The following is a 15,113-nucleotide window of genomic DNA, read 5'->3' as shown; positions in this document are numbered from 1 at the left end:
TTTAACAAATTAGAAGCAATACTTTGTGTCCAGGGTATGCTTTAACAACCAGCAGATGACTAATACCACTATCTGTTCTCAGGGATTTTAAGTACTGTCCATACTGGAGCTAGAAGCATGTTACCTGTAGTGAGTTTAACTCTTCTCACATCAGATGTACTTTTTATTGGTTATTTTGGAGACATATTCAACAGTGTTTGAACAGATATGAGAAAACAGATTATAAACTAGTAGAGATTGTATGACCAGCAGATTCCCTTTCCACAGTAATATTACTTTAAGAAAGCTATTCTTTTCTTGCAAAAGAAAGGAAAAATGTAAAAGAGGGATAGAGAAAGTATTTCTAGTCTGTACCTCTGTATTGTTTGTGTAAGATTGTTTAATTTTGATTTCCTCTAAGCAGTAAATGTTTACTTCCCGCGAAACTGGAGTTCCAGTCTTAACAGAAAAATTAATTATTCTGTTTTACATTTTAACATATCTAAAATTAGGTTATATCAATGAAACATTAAAAAAAAATCTGTTCTATGTAGTGAACAGCTGTATATACAACAGCCTGACAGAAAATGAAATGAAAACCAGAAAATGAACAGACCTCACACACTCATGCCAAGCAGCCAGGGCTAGGAACTGGAGGGTACTTTTTGTGTGCCCAGGGATCGAATCGAGCCAGCTGACATCAGGCAGGCACAGGGCCCTTTTCTCATGCAGGAGAGGAGGCAGAGGAACAGCGCGCTGCGATTCCTCCCCGCTTTCTCTACCCCTCCAGCCACCCTTCAGGGCACCCTGCAGGCCGCGTTGTTACTGCGCTGGCTGGCCTGGAGCCGACTAAGCTACAGTTCTGCGTCTCAGCTGTGGGAGGAAACTGATGCCAGGAAAACGAGTGGTTTTATTTGCTTTAGTGTCACCTAGCAAACACCTAGCAAACAAACAAACACATTGACAATCGCCTTGGAGACAGGAATGCCGAACAGAAACACACATTAATGGTGCATAAATCTTCACTTCCCAGTGTTCACAGAGTACTTCTGAAAATTTTGGGGCCCTGGATAATGGGCCCAAACATCATACAACACAAATGTAAGAAATGATAATAATAACAGTCCTACAGAACTGGAAAGAGTTACATAATGGGATGGGAAGAGAGAGGGAGAGTGTGCTTAACTTCCTGTTCTGAATTCTGCACCTTCTCTCCATAGCAGCTGTGTTTGATTTGCAGGGTTCCAAAATGCCTCCGACACATCGCAAGGACAGTCATAACTTAAAACCCACATACATGACGTAGTTTGGAGAAAGTCAGTTTGCAGCTAACTCTTTAATCACTATTACACATTCATGGAGAAGCCTGAGCAAATAGGATTTAAAACAGATCAGCATGTGGCAGTAGCCACAAGGCCCCTCTCTGCCCTCATTGCTCTTTCTTCTCCCTCTCTCCACATTCGTCCCCTTCTCCCCAGCCTCAGCACCTCTGTCTGTGCTGCGTTACTGCCTATCGGCTGCTCCAGCTCCCCTCCGCTGCTGATGGCGGGCAGCTCAGTGATGCGTGGGGTATCTCATGAGAGGACAACCAGGAGCACCTATGGCAACTGAAGCCCTGAGCTGGGGAGCTAGTGAGCATAATGTACTAGCTGTCACTTGGGGGTGGTGAGGAAGACCCTGTGACATGGAAGTACCGCATGGGCTAGCGCTGGGGAGCAGAGGAGGTGCTCTGTGGTGTGGGAGCACCAAGGTGCAGGTGTGCTCAATGTGGGAACAGTGTCGTGGTACCAGCTGAGGGAAAGCCATGTGCAGCACGGGGTTTGGGGCGGAGGGGAACTGTGTTGCACAGAGAAACACAGTGCACAGGGAAAATGCTGTGCATTGCATGGGGCTGCTGGCAAAGAGCGCTGAGCAATGCTGGGATGCTACCTTGTATGGAGCAGCTGTGGAGAAAACTGTTAGGGGAACTACAGCTCCGGTACCTGTGAGGTACTCACAGAAATGACTCCAGAGCATCACCAGTGTCCTCCTTGGCCCCTCTGAGCCCAGGAAAAAGGTTCCTTATCCTTGACCTTAAAAATACCATATGTTCAGCCTGTACTAAAACAGTAGGGGATGGAAATACCAGACAAAGCCCTTCTACCAAGATGTAATGTATTTTTGACTTTAAGGCTGTAAAATAGAAATTTCTATTGCATCTGAAGACCTTATAAAACATTTTTTCAATGGCCTTATCGTCAAAATGAAGCATATGCACCTGGGTGCACTGCTGCATTTCTGACAGGAATTAACTTTGCACTTGAGCATTTCACTGAATTGCTTCTTGTTTCATTCTTGTGACAAAGCAGCAAAGGGAAACAATCCCTATTTCTGGCTAGCAAGAGTACATAGATATGTATTAATTTAAGAGAAATAGTAGCTCTAAAATTTTTGTTTAAACAAGGTTCATAAGCCAACTAAATTTTCTACTCAGTACAGATAAGAAAAAGTTTTATTTGTGGAAATGATATACTAGAAACTATATAGCAAAACAAAGCTCTGTATTTGGAACAGTAAACACACTCTCTGGTATCCTATTGAAACTTAAGAACATTTTCTAGCTGAGTTTATCAAGCAAGGAATATCTGGTAATTTTCATTACTGATAGAAATTATGGGCTGTGAGTGCAAGATCAGACGTGTGGTACATTACAGACGCCAAGACACACACACACATTTTAGTTAAAATACAAGTGATGGTTCCTTAACCCACGCTTTATAATAAAAAGGTAGGAGTTGGTGATTTGTAACAGTAGTCATGCAGTGAGAAAAATCCTGAAGGACATTGATATTGTCCAAATTTAAGCCCCTAATTATTTTTATAGGTAAACAACAAAAAGAGAAATGCGGTAATCCAGAAAGCATTTCACCCCAGAAGCCCAGTGCAGATCCCTTCTAGAGGAATATCTTTGATTTTCAGCCAAAAGGGAAAAGCAGAGAGCTATGTTAGCTGCATGCAGATAGGCAACGTGAACACCCCTTCCTTCCATGAAGTGCCTGCACCATTCAGCTGCTGTAAAAGAATAGGAATGTTTAGTGAAATAAGTCTAATCGCATGAGAGAGAGAGAGAGTAACGCTACCACTTCAGGTCGTGATTTTAGGTAGGTCACTGCTGAATTTGATTGTGTCTATGCTAGTTTGCTACCCATAAAAGTGGAATGGGGGAAGGTAAAACTCTACATTCAGATCCTGCCTTTGAAGAATAATTTGGAGAAAATAATTGACATTTTTTTGCCCAGGTAGCCTTGAAATCATGAACCAAATAAAGTGACATGTATGCCTATTCATGTCATTCAAGACCATAAGGACTTTCTAATTTTTTACTTTCCTCTTCAGTAAACTGTGATTAAACCATGCAAAAGAGTGGTTATGTGTTACCTTATTGCTACTAAACAGCATAGCCAAAAGATTGTCAGTGATTCATAAAGCCCATGGAGACTAGGTGGCTAAGTATCCTTAGGCTACTTGATCACTAAGTGATCTAAGGACAGGCTGTATGAATAGCACTTCCTTACCTCTAGTGCCATGAAGATTAGGAATATTCAGCGTACAAGCCTTTTTGACCACTGGAATTTTCTGGAGTTTAGATGTTTTTAGAGAAAAGTTCACTGAATTTTTCAGATGAACACATGCTTTTACAAATTTATAAATATTACTATATGAGAATTTTGCAATCTGAAAGGCATCTAAGAAATGGATGATGTGTCAATAAAAGCCAAAGAAGATTTTATATTGTTTTAAATTTGAGAAAAATATGTTTTGAACAAAATTTATCAGGTTCATACCTGATATTGTTAAGGCACATAAGGGAGAATTAGAAAAGAAAAAAGAAAAAAAAAAAAGCGCCACCTATCTGAGGAAAGTGAGATAGATTAGGCTGCAGATATTCAGGAACATTTACTTATAAGGGTTTCAGAAAGTCAATACTTCAATGCAATTATCTGCAACTATAAAATATTATAATTAGGCAGACCTTCAGATCGCCCCTAACTCCCATTTTATGTATTGTTAAATATTAATCCATCTCAACCATTCAGCCAAAGTTCAGGTGGAGTTGAGTCTTGCAAGGGATGTCAAGGACAACAAGAAGTGCTTCTACTACTACACTAGTAATAAAACACTGAATAAGGAAAATGAGTGCCTGTTGCTGAACAGGGTAGGTGATTTAGTTAACGGTGGACACAGATAAGGCTGTGTACCAGACTGTACCTATACCTGACCTGACCCTGAACAGCCTGCTCAGACCTCATAGTTGACCCAAATTTGAACAGGCGGTTGGGCTAGAGGCCTCTCCAAATCATATGATTTTGTGATTCTAGGGAGTGAATTGGGAGATGGCAGAGAAGTTCCCTGGGTCAATTAGCCATGAGCAAGATGCTAGATTTTGTGCCAGCTACCAAGAAGAAGAAGAAACAAACTTGGGACAACTCCGGCTCAGGACTGCTGACATTAACAACCAATACAGTGCACGAGCAGGTAGCCACTTGCAATGGGAAAATGCTGATGTGAGGCTAATATGTAGAGGCTGCTCACTGTGCATTTGTCTATTAGTGTATCTGTGCACATGTTTACATATGAAAGTGACTGATAAGTCCCTCTGGTACCCCACAAATACTAATGCTTTTGTGAAAGTCCATTCATATTGTAGAAAAGCTACAGAATTTCCAACTGAAATGGGTTACAAATCATTACGGGAGCTGAAAACAAATTTTAGTTTGGACCAGCAATATAATATGTGCATTATTTGGAATGAAACCATTCTTATATTTTGTGTACTGCAAAGAAAAAGTCTTGCAGACTCATTTATCACATCTATTTCAATAAAAGTATGCCCTTATCCATGCTTAACATACCTTCCTATAGCCAGGTCAGACTATAAGCAATGGGAAGATCAGCTGCAATTCTGAAACGCAAATAGTGAGCTAGCAATGGTACAAGAATTTTTTAGTCTCATAAGATTTTATACACATAGAGAGAATTTGGGAGAGGAGGGAAAGAAAGGTGATTTTTAATAAAAGAGATAAAAATAATAATATCAGAAACAGAACTTACATCCTAGAGATGTTGGGGAGATTGGAGAAAGCTTCACTTGGAATTGTCCTTAGATGAGTCTCCATAAATCTCCTAAAGGAATAAAAGGTTGGCAGTTAATATCCTTTGGTAAGCCCAATTTAACGTTAAAAAGTCCTACACAACTCCAGCTCTGCTCCAAAATTCCTGTATGTCTTCCCAGGGTTTCCATCTTTGCCTTATCTCTATTCCTGTTTCATTATTTGGTTTGGCTTGGTTGGTGTGCTCCCTCATTTTAAAATAGAAGCTTCTGAATTGTGTCTCCTAGGAATTCAGCATTCAGTGGTAATTAAGCATCTCCCCAAATCCCAGAGCGTTACCAGCATCCCTGCTTCCAAACAAGAAGAAGAAAAAAAAATCTGGGCCTTCAGCAAATGCGTGTCACTGCTGCCGCCACGTTAAAAAAAGCAGTGCTTTGTCTCTGCTTATCATAGTGGCAACATCACCATAATCTCAAAAACCTAATCAGGGCAAAAGCCTCTCTAAATCAGAAACAGTAATGGAACTCTAACAGTTTCCTCCACATGCTACGTACAGCCTGATGCCAAGCATAGCACACTGCTGAAAGCATATTGTAACCTAAAAAAGAAAACAGAAAAACAGAAATAGCATAAATCAGGATTCTGACCACCTGTGGCTTCTGGAAAGAGCTGATAGCACTTTTTGTGATAAAACAAATGTTAAAATTCAGGTATACCAGCCAAAACTCAGTTAAAGCAATTGCATTCTACCTCCATAAAATTCTCCATATGCTCTGTAATAAACACAGTATTCTTTTTCCCTAGTTCTTCTTCCCAGTATACATTCTTATTTTTTAGCTTAAGTCAGTTAAAGCTGCACTTCAGGAAAGAACAGAATTATGTGTCCTACCCCCTCTGCAGGAGGATTTAGAAAAACAGGCACTATTTAAGAGACACCAACAGCCAATTTTCTTCACAGAATGGATCTCTAGCAGACTGACTCCTCCAAAAAAGTGCAGAGTGCTTTGGAGAATTAGCCTATAACGTTTGTTAGACTTACAGTGACAACCTATCATTGCTGCATGAGGTAATTTTTGGTTTTCCAGTACATCTGAGAATACACTTAATATATAATCAGTGAACAATCTGAAGAAAAAATCAAGAACAAATGAAAACCTTTTCCCTTACCTGCTGTTTAAGAGCAACTTGGTATCAAGAAATGAATACATTAGGATCACTAAGTTGAATAATGTTTTCTGTTCCATAATGTGAAATATCTTATTATAATATTTGATTTATACAGAAAACTAAATATTATTATCTTAAGATTTATCAAACTCCAGGAACTTGCATACTAGAAATAAAAATATGTCTAGAAGTTTTTAAAACTTCCAAGCTGAGTATCAATATAGATTAAGCGAATGCACACTCACACCATCATAGGGAAAGGCTACTGTCTACTTCCAAAGTAGACAGTACTCCATATACTGCTCCATATACTTGTTACAACAGTGAACAAGAAGAACCTGGAGACTTGTTTTTATCCAACACTGAGTTGATATTTCTCTTTCTGACCACACTACATCCTGGTCTCACCAAGCTCCCAACCAGGGGGAGGTTGGTTGGTTCAGAAGCCTGTTAGCCTGTTCCCTCAACCTCCTAGCACCTTGACATCCATATGAGTACTCTCCCACCCTTTTCCCTCCTCCACTTCATAATACTGCTTTCTTCTATCATTGCAGTCCTAGACTAAATGTTTGTAAAAAACAGCTGCCTTGGTAGTCCAACACAGCTTTCTGATCTTGATCATGTTTCAACATCTACCTGCATTTCCAGGCCTTTTAGGAAGTTGAGGATAATGACTCAGGAAGTTGTGGTATCAGATGGATTTTAACAAGTCTTAAAGGAGAACAAAGTGAATGATTTAAAACATGTAGCTGTTCAAACAGAAAAAAAATCACCAAAAGTTTGCCTGCATCACTGTCGTGGAGTCAGTTTATAGGATCCAGTTAGACCAGTATACAAAACAGTGCAAATCCAGTTGCTGTTCCTCTTTAATCTCAGTCATTCAGAAAGCTGTCCCAAGACTTCTCCCTGAGATTGTTAGCAGAGCTCAGAAGAGCCAAGAAAAATACAGGTTATGCCAGTTCGGATTATCCAAGGTCACTTTGAATCTGTTTTACATCCTTCTAGTGCTCTGCTCGCCTACAAAAAGCTGACTCATGATGGCCATAGTTACTTCCCATGGCCAGTCATCACAGAAATTTGCACTTAACCTACTTCTTACCCATAATTCTATGTTCCAGGAAAAGCAAGAATTTAAGCACTATCACAGAATCACAGAATGGTTGAGTTTGGAAGGGACCTCTGGAGATCGTCTAAGACCAACCCCCCTGCTCAAGCAGGGTCACCTAGAGCACGTTGCACAGGATCGCGTCCAGGTGGGTTTTGAATATCTCCAGAGAAGGAGACTCCACAACCTCTCTGGGCAACCTGTTTCAGTGCTCTGTCACCCTCAACCCTATCCTAAGTCTTCTGTTGACCTCCTCCTTTTATGGCAACCATTCGGCCCTCTCCATCTGTGTCTGATAATGAGTTGAGTCAGACACACCATTCATGTGCTACAGATGAGCTAACTGAGCTCCCATTAGTCTTCTGTTGACATACCTCAAATTTACACATCCCATCAGAAGAGTCTGGAAATTCTGGATAATATTTATGAAGTAATTGCTAACAAAATCACTGTGTTATAAAATGCTTCTGCATTTATAACTTTCCAGACAAGGCTTCCAATATCCCAAGAATAGACACAATGAAGGAACTTAGCCTTAAAAACTATTTTGACTGAAGAGAGGGTAAATTTATTAGGTTGCCTGGAAGTGGAAGAATAATGTTTCTTCTCCTCTGTCTGCTGGAGTTTAAAGAAATATCAACTTTCTGCAAATACGACAAGAAAGCACAGGTAGCCCTGGATGGGTTTATAAAAGGACTCCTAAAGAGAAGTGAGACTGAATATAGAGAAAAAGTCCTAGGCAGGCAAAGAAAAGCAATAGCACATTTCATGACAAGAGAACTAACTTAGTTGTGAGATGAACCAATATCAGAGAAGGTAAACAAACTTAAAAAGATTCAAATTTAAAAGTCCACAGGTAAGCTCTAAGCTGAAGAAGAAATGCCTGACAGGATCTCAATTTGGCCTAAAATATTACCTCAAATTCTGAGCAATTTGAGTGCAAAATTTACTATTTACTTATACTGCTAGGTATTCTGGTGCTGCATATTAAATGATAAAAGTATATGAAGGCATAGTCAGGTAAGATGGACTGAACTAAACCAACAGCTTCCTGCCATCACAGGAGGGATAACTAATTCTGCCACTCTTCCATTGCTCCGAGCTACTTGGCCCAAAGGTTTGGTTTTGCTGTCTCTGAACTCACCTGACCCTTTAATGAGCTAATACAGCTCATTCATCTAGTACAAAAGCAACCCAGAACAATAAAAATTAATCATTTTCTAGCAAGAAAAATAATCAGGTCACTGAGGTGTTAGATGAGTACCACTACTCAGATGAGGGGAGAGAGGGGTCTGAGCCTCTGGGAACAACAGAAGGAAGGGAGGAACAGAATTGCGCCTTCCAGCAGCCATTAGATGTTGGATTCACTTCAGCATCTTGTCTGACTGTATCCTATATGTAGAGGGCTTAAGGGACTGAACAGCAATATAGACTGCCGAGACACCGAGAACCTGGCAGTACATGAGCCCCATGGATCTAGAATCATTGTGGGACATGCTGGGAGTTGGGAATGTCACAGCTATCATTCTGGTGATGAAAGAGGGCTTCAGTTGCAAACTGGAGCTTTTAGGCACTAATAATTCATAATGGCTTTATAAGTTATGTTTCTATTAATCTGACTGTAAAATGGTTTCCTAGCTGTAAATTGATACTGTAAATTAATACTGTAAAATGGTAAAGACTTAAATGTCTGTGGTTTGCCAGACAGAAATATGTCTGTGTATAGTTTGTATTATTACCTCTACGCTGAGTCTGATATTTCCTGGACCCATTAGACCTACCATACACGTGTGGCAGCATCTTGAAGTGTTAGAATTACTATGCATGTGCTGCTAAACAACCCCTATCTGTGCAGCAGATATTTCTGGGCCACTAGAAATCCTGCACAAATGGTCAATGTCTACAAAGTCTGCCAAAGCAAAATTTATAGAGGGAAAAATATTTGTGAAAACCAGGATCTATAGTATTCTTACAGAGAACATTTTCTGAACGCGTAACTAAAACAGAAGCCAGGCAAAGCTTCCATTTTCTGAAATATATTTACCAAGCTCTATTACTTAGTTCTGGCCATTATTTTAGCATTACAGTTTGTATATTCATGTGCAGCTCTGGAAAGTTTGATGTTAAATCATTAGAAATAAATCAGCTGTATTGTACTTTATGCACTTACAAAGACAATTATTAGACGCTTCTGTTTCTCCAATTCTGGTATATAAAAGGTCATCAGAAGTCTAAACTAGAACCCTAACCAAGTCAAAATGAAGCTATAGTAAAGCTTCAAACTTAGTAGGTTTTGATTTAAAGAAATGAGAAGCCAAGTAATACAAAGGAACCATCAACGAATATTTATATTCACATTGCAGGTGTGAACTACTGAGTAGTTTGACACAAGGCTTTTGTATCCAAAGATCCATGAGTAACTCAAGTTCTAAGGAGAAATTACAGGCATAAAATAAACTTAATACATAAACAATATGCTAAATAATAACATTTAGTGACAAAGTAATTAGTGTTTGTTAGCTGCCATTCTTTAACTACGTGTGTTAACAAATTGTTGACTGAGTTCAGAATCAGTGATTATGCAGACCATAAAATGGTCAATGCAATAGGCCTGGGGCCAGTAGCAAACTTTTAAGCACCTCTTTTTGTACAGCCGTCTGCAGAGCTTCAGTTCTCTCAGAGCTTTAAAAACCTGTGGTCTGATATATTACTGCTAATTTTAAGCTGCCTACTAAATCAATTTTAAAATTTGCAAAAAAATTTTTAGTGCTTCAGTATCTGTTTGCCAAGTGTGAATCTGTGGGTGACTATTGGTAGAGAACTAAAAATCACCAGTGGTAAGAGAAAGCTGGGGGGGGGGGGTATATAGTAAGTCTTAGCAGTGGGAAGAAGAGAGGCTGAGAAAATTCTCAACCAGAACAGTCTATGATGGATCAAAAATGAGAGTAATTCTAGTTTAGTTTAGCCTGGTCTAGCTGCATAAAAAGACTGCAGGCTTACCCAAGTGTGTTAATATGCTCCTCAGACTGGGGAAGCAGCAGGTTTTGGAATTTAGTGTCAGGAAGTTTAGGGCCTTTTAGGAAATAAAAGAACAAGGCAGCTCAGGGCTTAACCCCAGCTTCTGGCACCAATCATAATATACAGTGTGAACATATGATAAATTATTAGAGCATTCATTATGCTAATGGACTGTGATTCTTTCTGTCTTGCACACAGTAGAAATTTTCTTTAAACCTGCATGATTCCCTCTGCAATTTAACATGTGAATCCAGTATCCAGCCATGCACAGTACCTTCACTAAGAAAGTATGCTTTTTCAGAATGAGGGAAAAAGCACTACTTGGAAAATATGACTTTCTTTTCCATGTGAGAAGAACTGTGACTATAAGTACTTACATGTTTAATAGACTCACTTAAGCGAAGCCTTTCTATATTACACTTGATAACACACTTGAGAATGTTCAATCCCATTTAATAAAAATTGTTCCTCTGGTAACGAATACTACCATTTATTTTTACCTTTATTTTCTCATTCAGGTTAAAAGCATCAATAAATCTGGAGAAAAACTTCAGTTTTTATCCATAAAATGTTTCAAAAAGAAGAACCCAAAGTCTGAAGTAATTTTCAATATATTTGTGCAACCAAGGTTTGCAAAGATGCAAAAGTACAAAAGCAAATTTTTACCAAATAAGTTGTTTAACAATGTCAAGAAAATGTTTCAAAAACACATTTTAAGTTTTAGAGGATGACATTTAGTTTGCATCTCTTCGTTTCAGAGGCCAGAGAGTCAGCTGAAGTTTTTAAATTTTATTTCTGCTTTGATATTTACACCAAAACTTTAGGCTGCATGTTCCTGGAAGAGTCTACATTGCACTTATCAGGGAAATGAAGCCTGAGCAACTGATAAGAAACATAGTAGACTGCTTGTCCTTTCTCTGTTCCTCTGCCCCAAATATCTACCAGCCAGGAATGTAAAGAGTTCCTTGGTCAAAGGTCAAGTGCTACAGATGTTCAACTAAAGACTGAAAAAGCTCCTACTTTCTCTCCCTTCTGGTCTTCCCAGCCTTCAGCAAAGACTCTGTTTCTCAAAGCTGGCACAGTTGTTTTCTTTAGTGAGAAAAAGGGCTTTTTTAAGTGTCAGAGTATATAGGTAAACTTCAAAATACTTTGTATTTACATAGAAACAATCCTGTTTCTAACTAATTTAGAAATGCAGATACAAGTAAGTGGAGAGTGGAGAGTGAAGTATTCAAGCTTGAATATATTTGCCTCATTTTAATGACCATGACCCCACAGTATCAGTGCACGGAGCATACCTAAGCATCGACTGGATGATAATGTTGTATCTTTCTTAAACACTATATTTCTGGTACAATTTAAGCACTGATTTGTTTATCATTTGCATTTTATTCTCCTATGACATTTAATCTAGTGTCCTCAAGGTACTGCACCAAAGAACTCCATTCTTGGGGTTGCTGGTGCCTACATTCAAAACCGTTTGGAATTATCTTGCTGAATGAACATTTTCTTGGTTTAAGTATTAATTAGTCCTATCACTTAGACACATATCTTATCAGTCCTATATCTTAGACCTATCTAAGACTAGGCAGCTTAAAGCAAGCATAAGATAATGAATCTCAGTCCTGTAAACTAAGCAAGTGATGTTAATTGTGATGTAATTAGTAGTGTTGATTGCCTTAAGTATATTCTGTTGTATCACAGTGATTTTTTTTTTATTTTAGACTGCACTTTTTAAATGGTAACCCATTAAAATATGTGATTTACAGATGGTTCAAAACAAGGAAAAAAAAGATTTCACAAAAAAATCCCACTAATAATAAAGATTAGAAAAATAGAAGAACTCTACTAACTCTACTGCACTACAAGCTGTTTATACAGATTATCCTCTCAACTGTACATTTAACAGCCCTCTATTTTAATGTTTTCCATACAAATGTTTTCCATGACTGGCACAAAGGAACTGTTTAAGTGGGGAATTTGAAAGCTCTTGATAAAAACGGTTCTCAGAAATCTACTCCTTAAGGCTACGAGAATTTCATAACTCACAAAGAGGGTAGACAACAGAGTCATAATTACATCACTTGTGTGCTGAAGTCAGAATTTACAGCATAATCAAAATTTTTTGAAACACTAAATACAGTTAGAGAGAAAATGTTAGCGAAAAGCTACAGCAAAATTCAAATGAAACTCTTTACGATTCAAGTTCTCCTTTGACTGTGCATATACACAAGAATGGAATCTGGCCCATGACTTATAAAAGTCGGTGTCTGGCATATAGTGTTTAAACTGAAAACTCTGATAGAAATGTATTTCAGTTCTCAGTGTTAACCATTTTCAAACATTTGAAATTGCTGAATATTAGAAATATCTAGCAACCAGGATCAGAGAAACGTCAAGACATTTTCCGTTTGAGAGGTACAAGTAATCTGTGCACATATGTGACTGCCACAGCCTATGCCTACTTGCATTCGACTAAATCATTTCTATTATTCTCTTGTGTTAGAGCAAAAAAAAAAATCCAGGATAAAATCTAGGAGAGGTATACATCTACTCAAATCACACCTTCATCTTTCCTCACTAAAGAAAGCACACATTCATCTGATAACTAGCACTAACAACATGCACTGTGTAGCCAAAATACTTGCAGAGTGAAAACAAGTTTCAGACTTAGGTCTGACGGAACACAGGGACATCTAAACAGAAAACATTTCTATTGTTTTCTGGCTCATTTGGTGAACCACTTGAAAGCTTTATTTCTCACTGCTGATGAATCCTCACTCCAGGTTAAAGTTCCCACAATAGTTTGCTGACATGTGTAATATATTATCTAATAGCTCACACTAAAGCCATCTATAAAAAGCAGTGCTCTTTTCTAAAGATGATTTCTACAACTGAACTTAGCTACACGCCTCTCAAGGGTTGGGAGGTTAACATTGACACATTAACATCTAATTTGTTATATTCTGCTAACCCCGACACAAACTGAATAAAAGTAAAAATTCAGGTTTGTTCTGATGATACTGAAATTAATGCTTTGTAGTCTTTCAATGGAGCAAAATAACAATAAAAAGGCAAACCACATAGTGAAATGCATGGTTAGCTTCTGCTTATACAAAGTACCAGAAAACTATTACCACCTAGTGTCTAATGCTAGTATTACCAACATGATAAGATTGATGGGAAGACTCTAACAGCAAAGCAACTCTAAAAGGAGGAAATCACTTATGAATATGCCAACGGGCTACTTAGCTACTTTCCCAAAATTAATTAGCAGTTCAAAAGAATATTATAAATTATACATTGGAACTGGCCAAAACCTAGGAAATTAAAGGAATGCTAGTTCCTTTTCAAATGTAAGTGTGCAGGTCAGCATTTGGTAGAATTCTGTATTGAAAAACAGTTCTTATCACAAACATATCATCTTCCTAAGCAATGATCAGATGCACATGGACCCTGTCAAACTGACAGGCAAGATGTCAGTTTGGTTACCTGCAATCATACAGCAAAGCAAAAACCACCAGTTCACAATTTCAGAGCTCATTCCTGTTCAGTTTGTGATCACCTACCTTCTTGCTGCGTTTGAGTAATAAATGAAGACTTAACAAGAAGCACTGGCTTTCATGAACGTTACATTCCGTTTATCACCAAACCAGTAGGTTGCTAATGTCATTAATGGATTTCAGAACTGTCAGGACCGAAGAAAGCATGCAATTCAAATATATACAAGCTAGAGGCATTTAATCCTAAGCAGTAGAGAATCTGAAAGAACTGGAAAAAAAGCAGTAACAAAGAATTCTATGAGGAACTGCACTGAAACAGAGAACTGCTAAAAGATGCTGATTGAGCAAGTAAGACCATAATCACTGTCTTTAAAAGCTGAAGAGAAAAACAAATAGGAAATTAGATAATGGTTTAATGTTTAGATAAGATTAATACACATTTCAATGCCGAAGAAAGGTGGCTATACAAAATGAAAGCTATAGAATTATTTCCTGGGTGTCATAGTAGAAAGATCACATCGAAGACAATACCTCCATGTGCGCTTGTGAATTTTTGCTGAAGATTTAGTTAAAGTAATACTCTCGCAATGACACAGTTGTCAATCCTAAGAAATGACAAGAGATCACTTCCCTAATTTTAAAGTTACATTTTAAATACGTGATTCAGTAAAATTCTATGGGACTGAATATGTCATGAAATCATTTACCTTCTTTTGTCCAAAAATCCACGAGTGTTTCAAATACAAAATATTCTCTCAGAAAAATCAGTAAAGGCCAACACAATTTAAAGACTTTAAAAGCAAAACGTTGACATTTTAAATGGTGACTAGTCACATCTCAATTTATAGCAAATTAAGATTAGTTGTTAGTCTTTATAAAAATCATATGCAACTGTGCTGCATAATGATAAAGTCATTCTAAGGCCTTTGTGTTAAATGCATGAAAGATATATATTATTTTCTCCACTGAGGTTTGCCTTTATGCATTAAAACTAGAAGTATTAATCAGCCGTCATAATTTTAAAGGTGTTTTAAATATTTTCTCTTTATGCAGGGCAAATTTAACTAGAGAATAAATTAGTATGAGAAATATTCAAATATGAAAAAAACCTCTAAAAATAATCTAAGTAACTGATTTTTGGTACATGTGTTTCCAGGCCCTACAAACATACCCATAAAATGAGTTCTGCACAGACCTGGTAGCCATCTCTGAAATTATCAGCTTATATCAGTTTAGGATGTCACTCACATT

At 38.0% G+C, this 15,113-nt stretch overlaps 1 protein-coding gene across 1 annotated transcript in view; it reads right to left on the bottom strand.

The window, feature by feature from the left end:
- Positions 1-15,113, bottom strand: part of TSHR (thyroid stimulating hormone receptor) — a 67,034-nt gene that overhangs the window by 38,353 nt on the left and 13,568 nt on the right. The window contains exon 2 of the mRNA XM_013940978.2: positions 5,071-5,142. Coding sequence (XP_013796432.2) covers positions 5,071-5,142 — 72 coding nt within the window. The remainder of the gene's footprint in view (positions 1-5,070; positions 5,143-15,113) is intronic.

This window comes from Apteryx mantelli, chromosome 4 (genome assembly GCF_036417845.1).
Source record: "Apteryx mantelli isolate bAptMan1 chromosome 4, bAptMan1.hap1, whole genome shotgun sequence".
Lineage (NCBI taxonomy): Eukaryota > Metazoa > Chordata > Aves > Apterygiformes > Apterygidae > Apteryx > Apteryx mantelli.
Note: the sequence above shows the minus strand (reverse complement) of the source record. Positions and strands in the feature narration are given on the sequence as shown.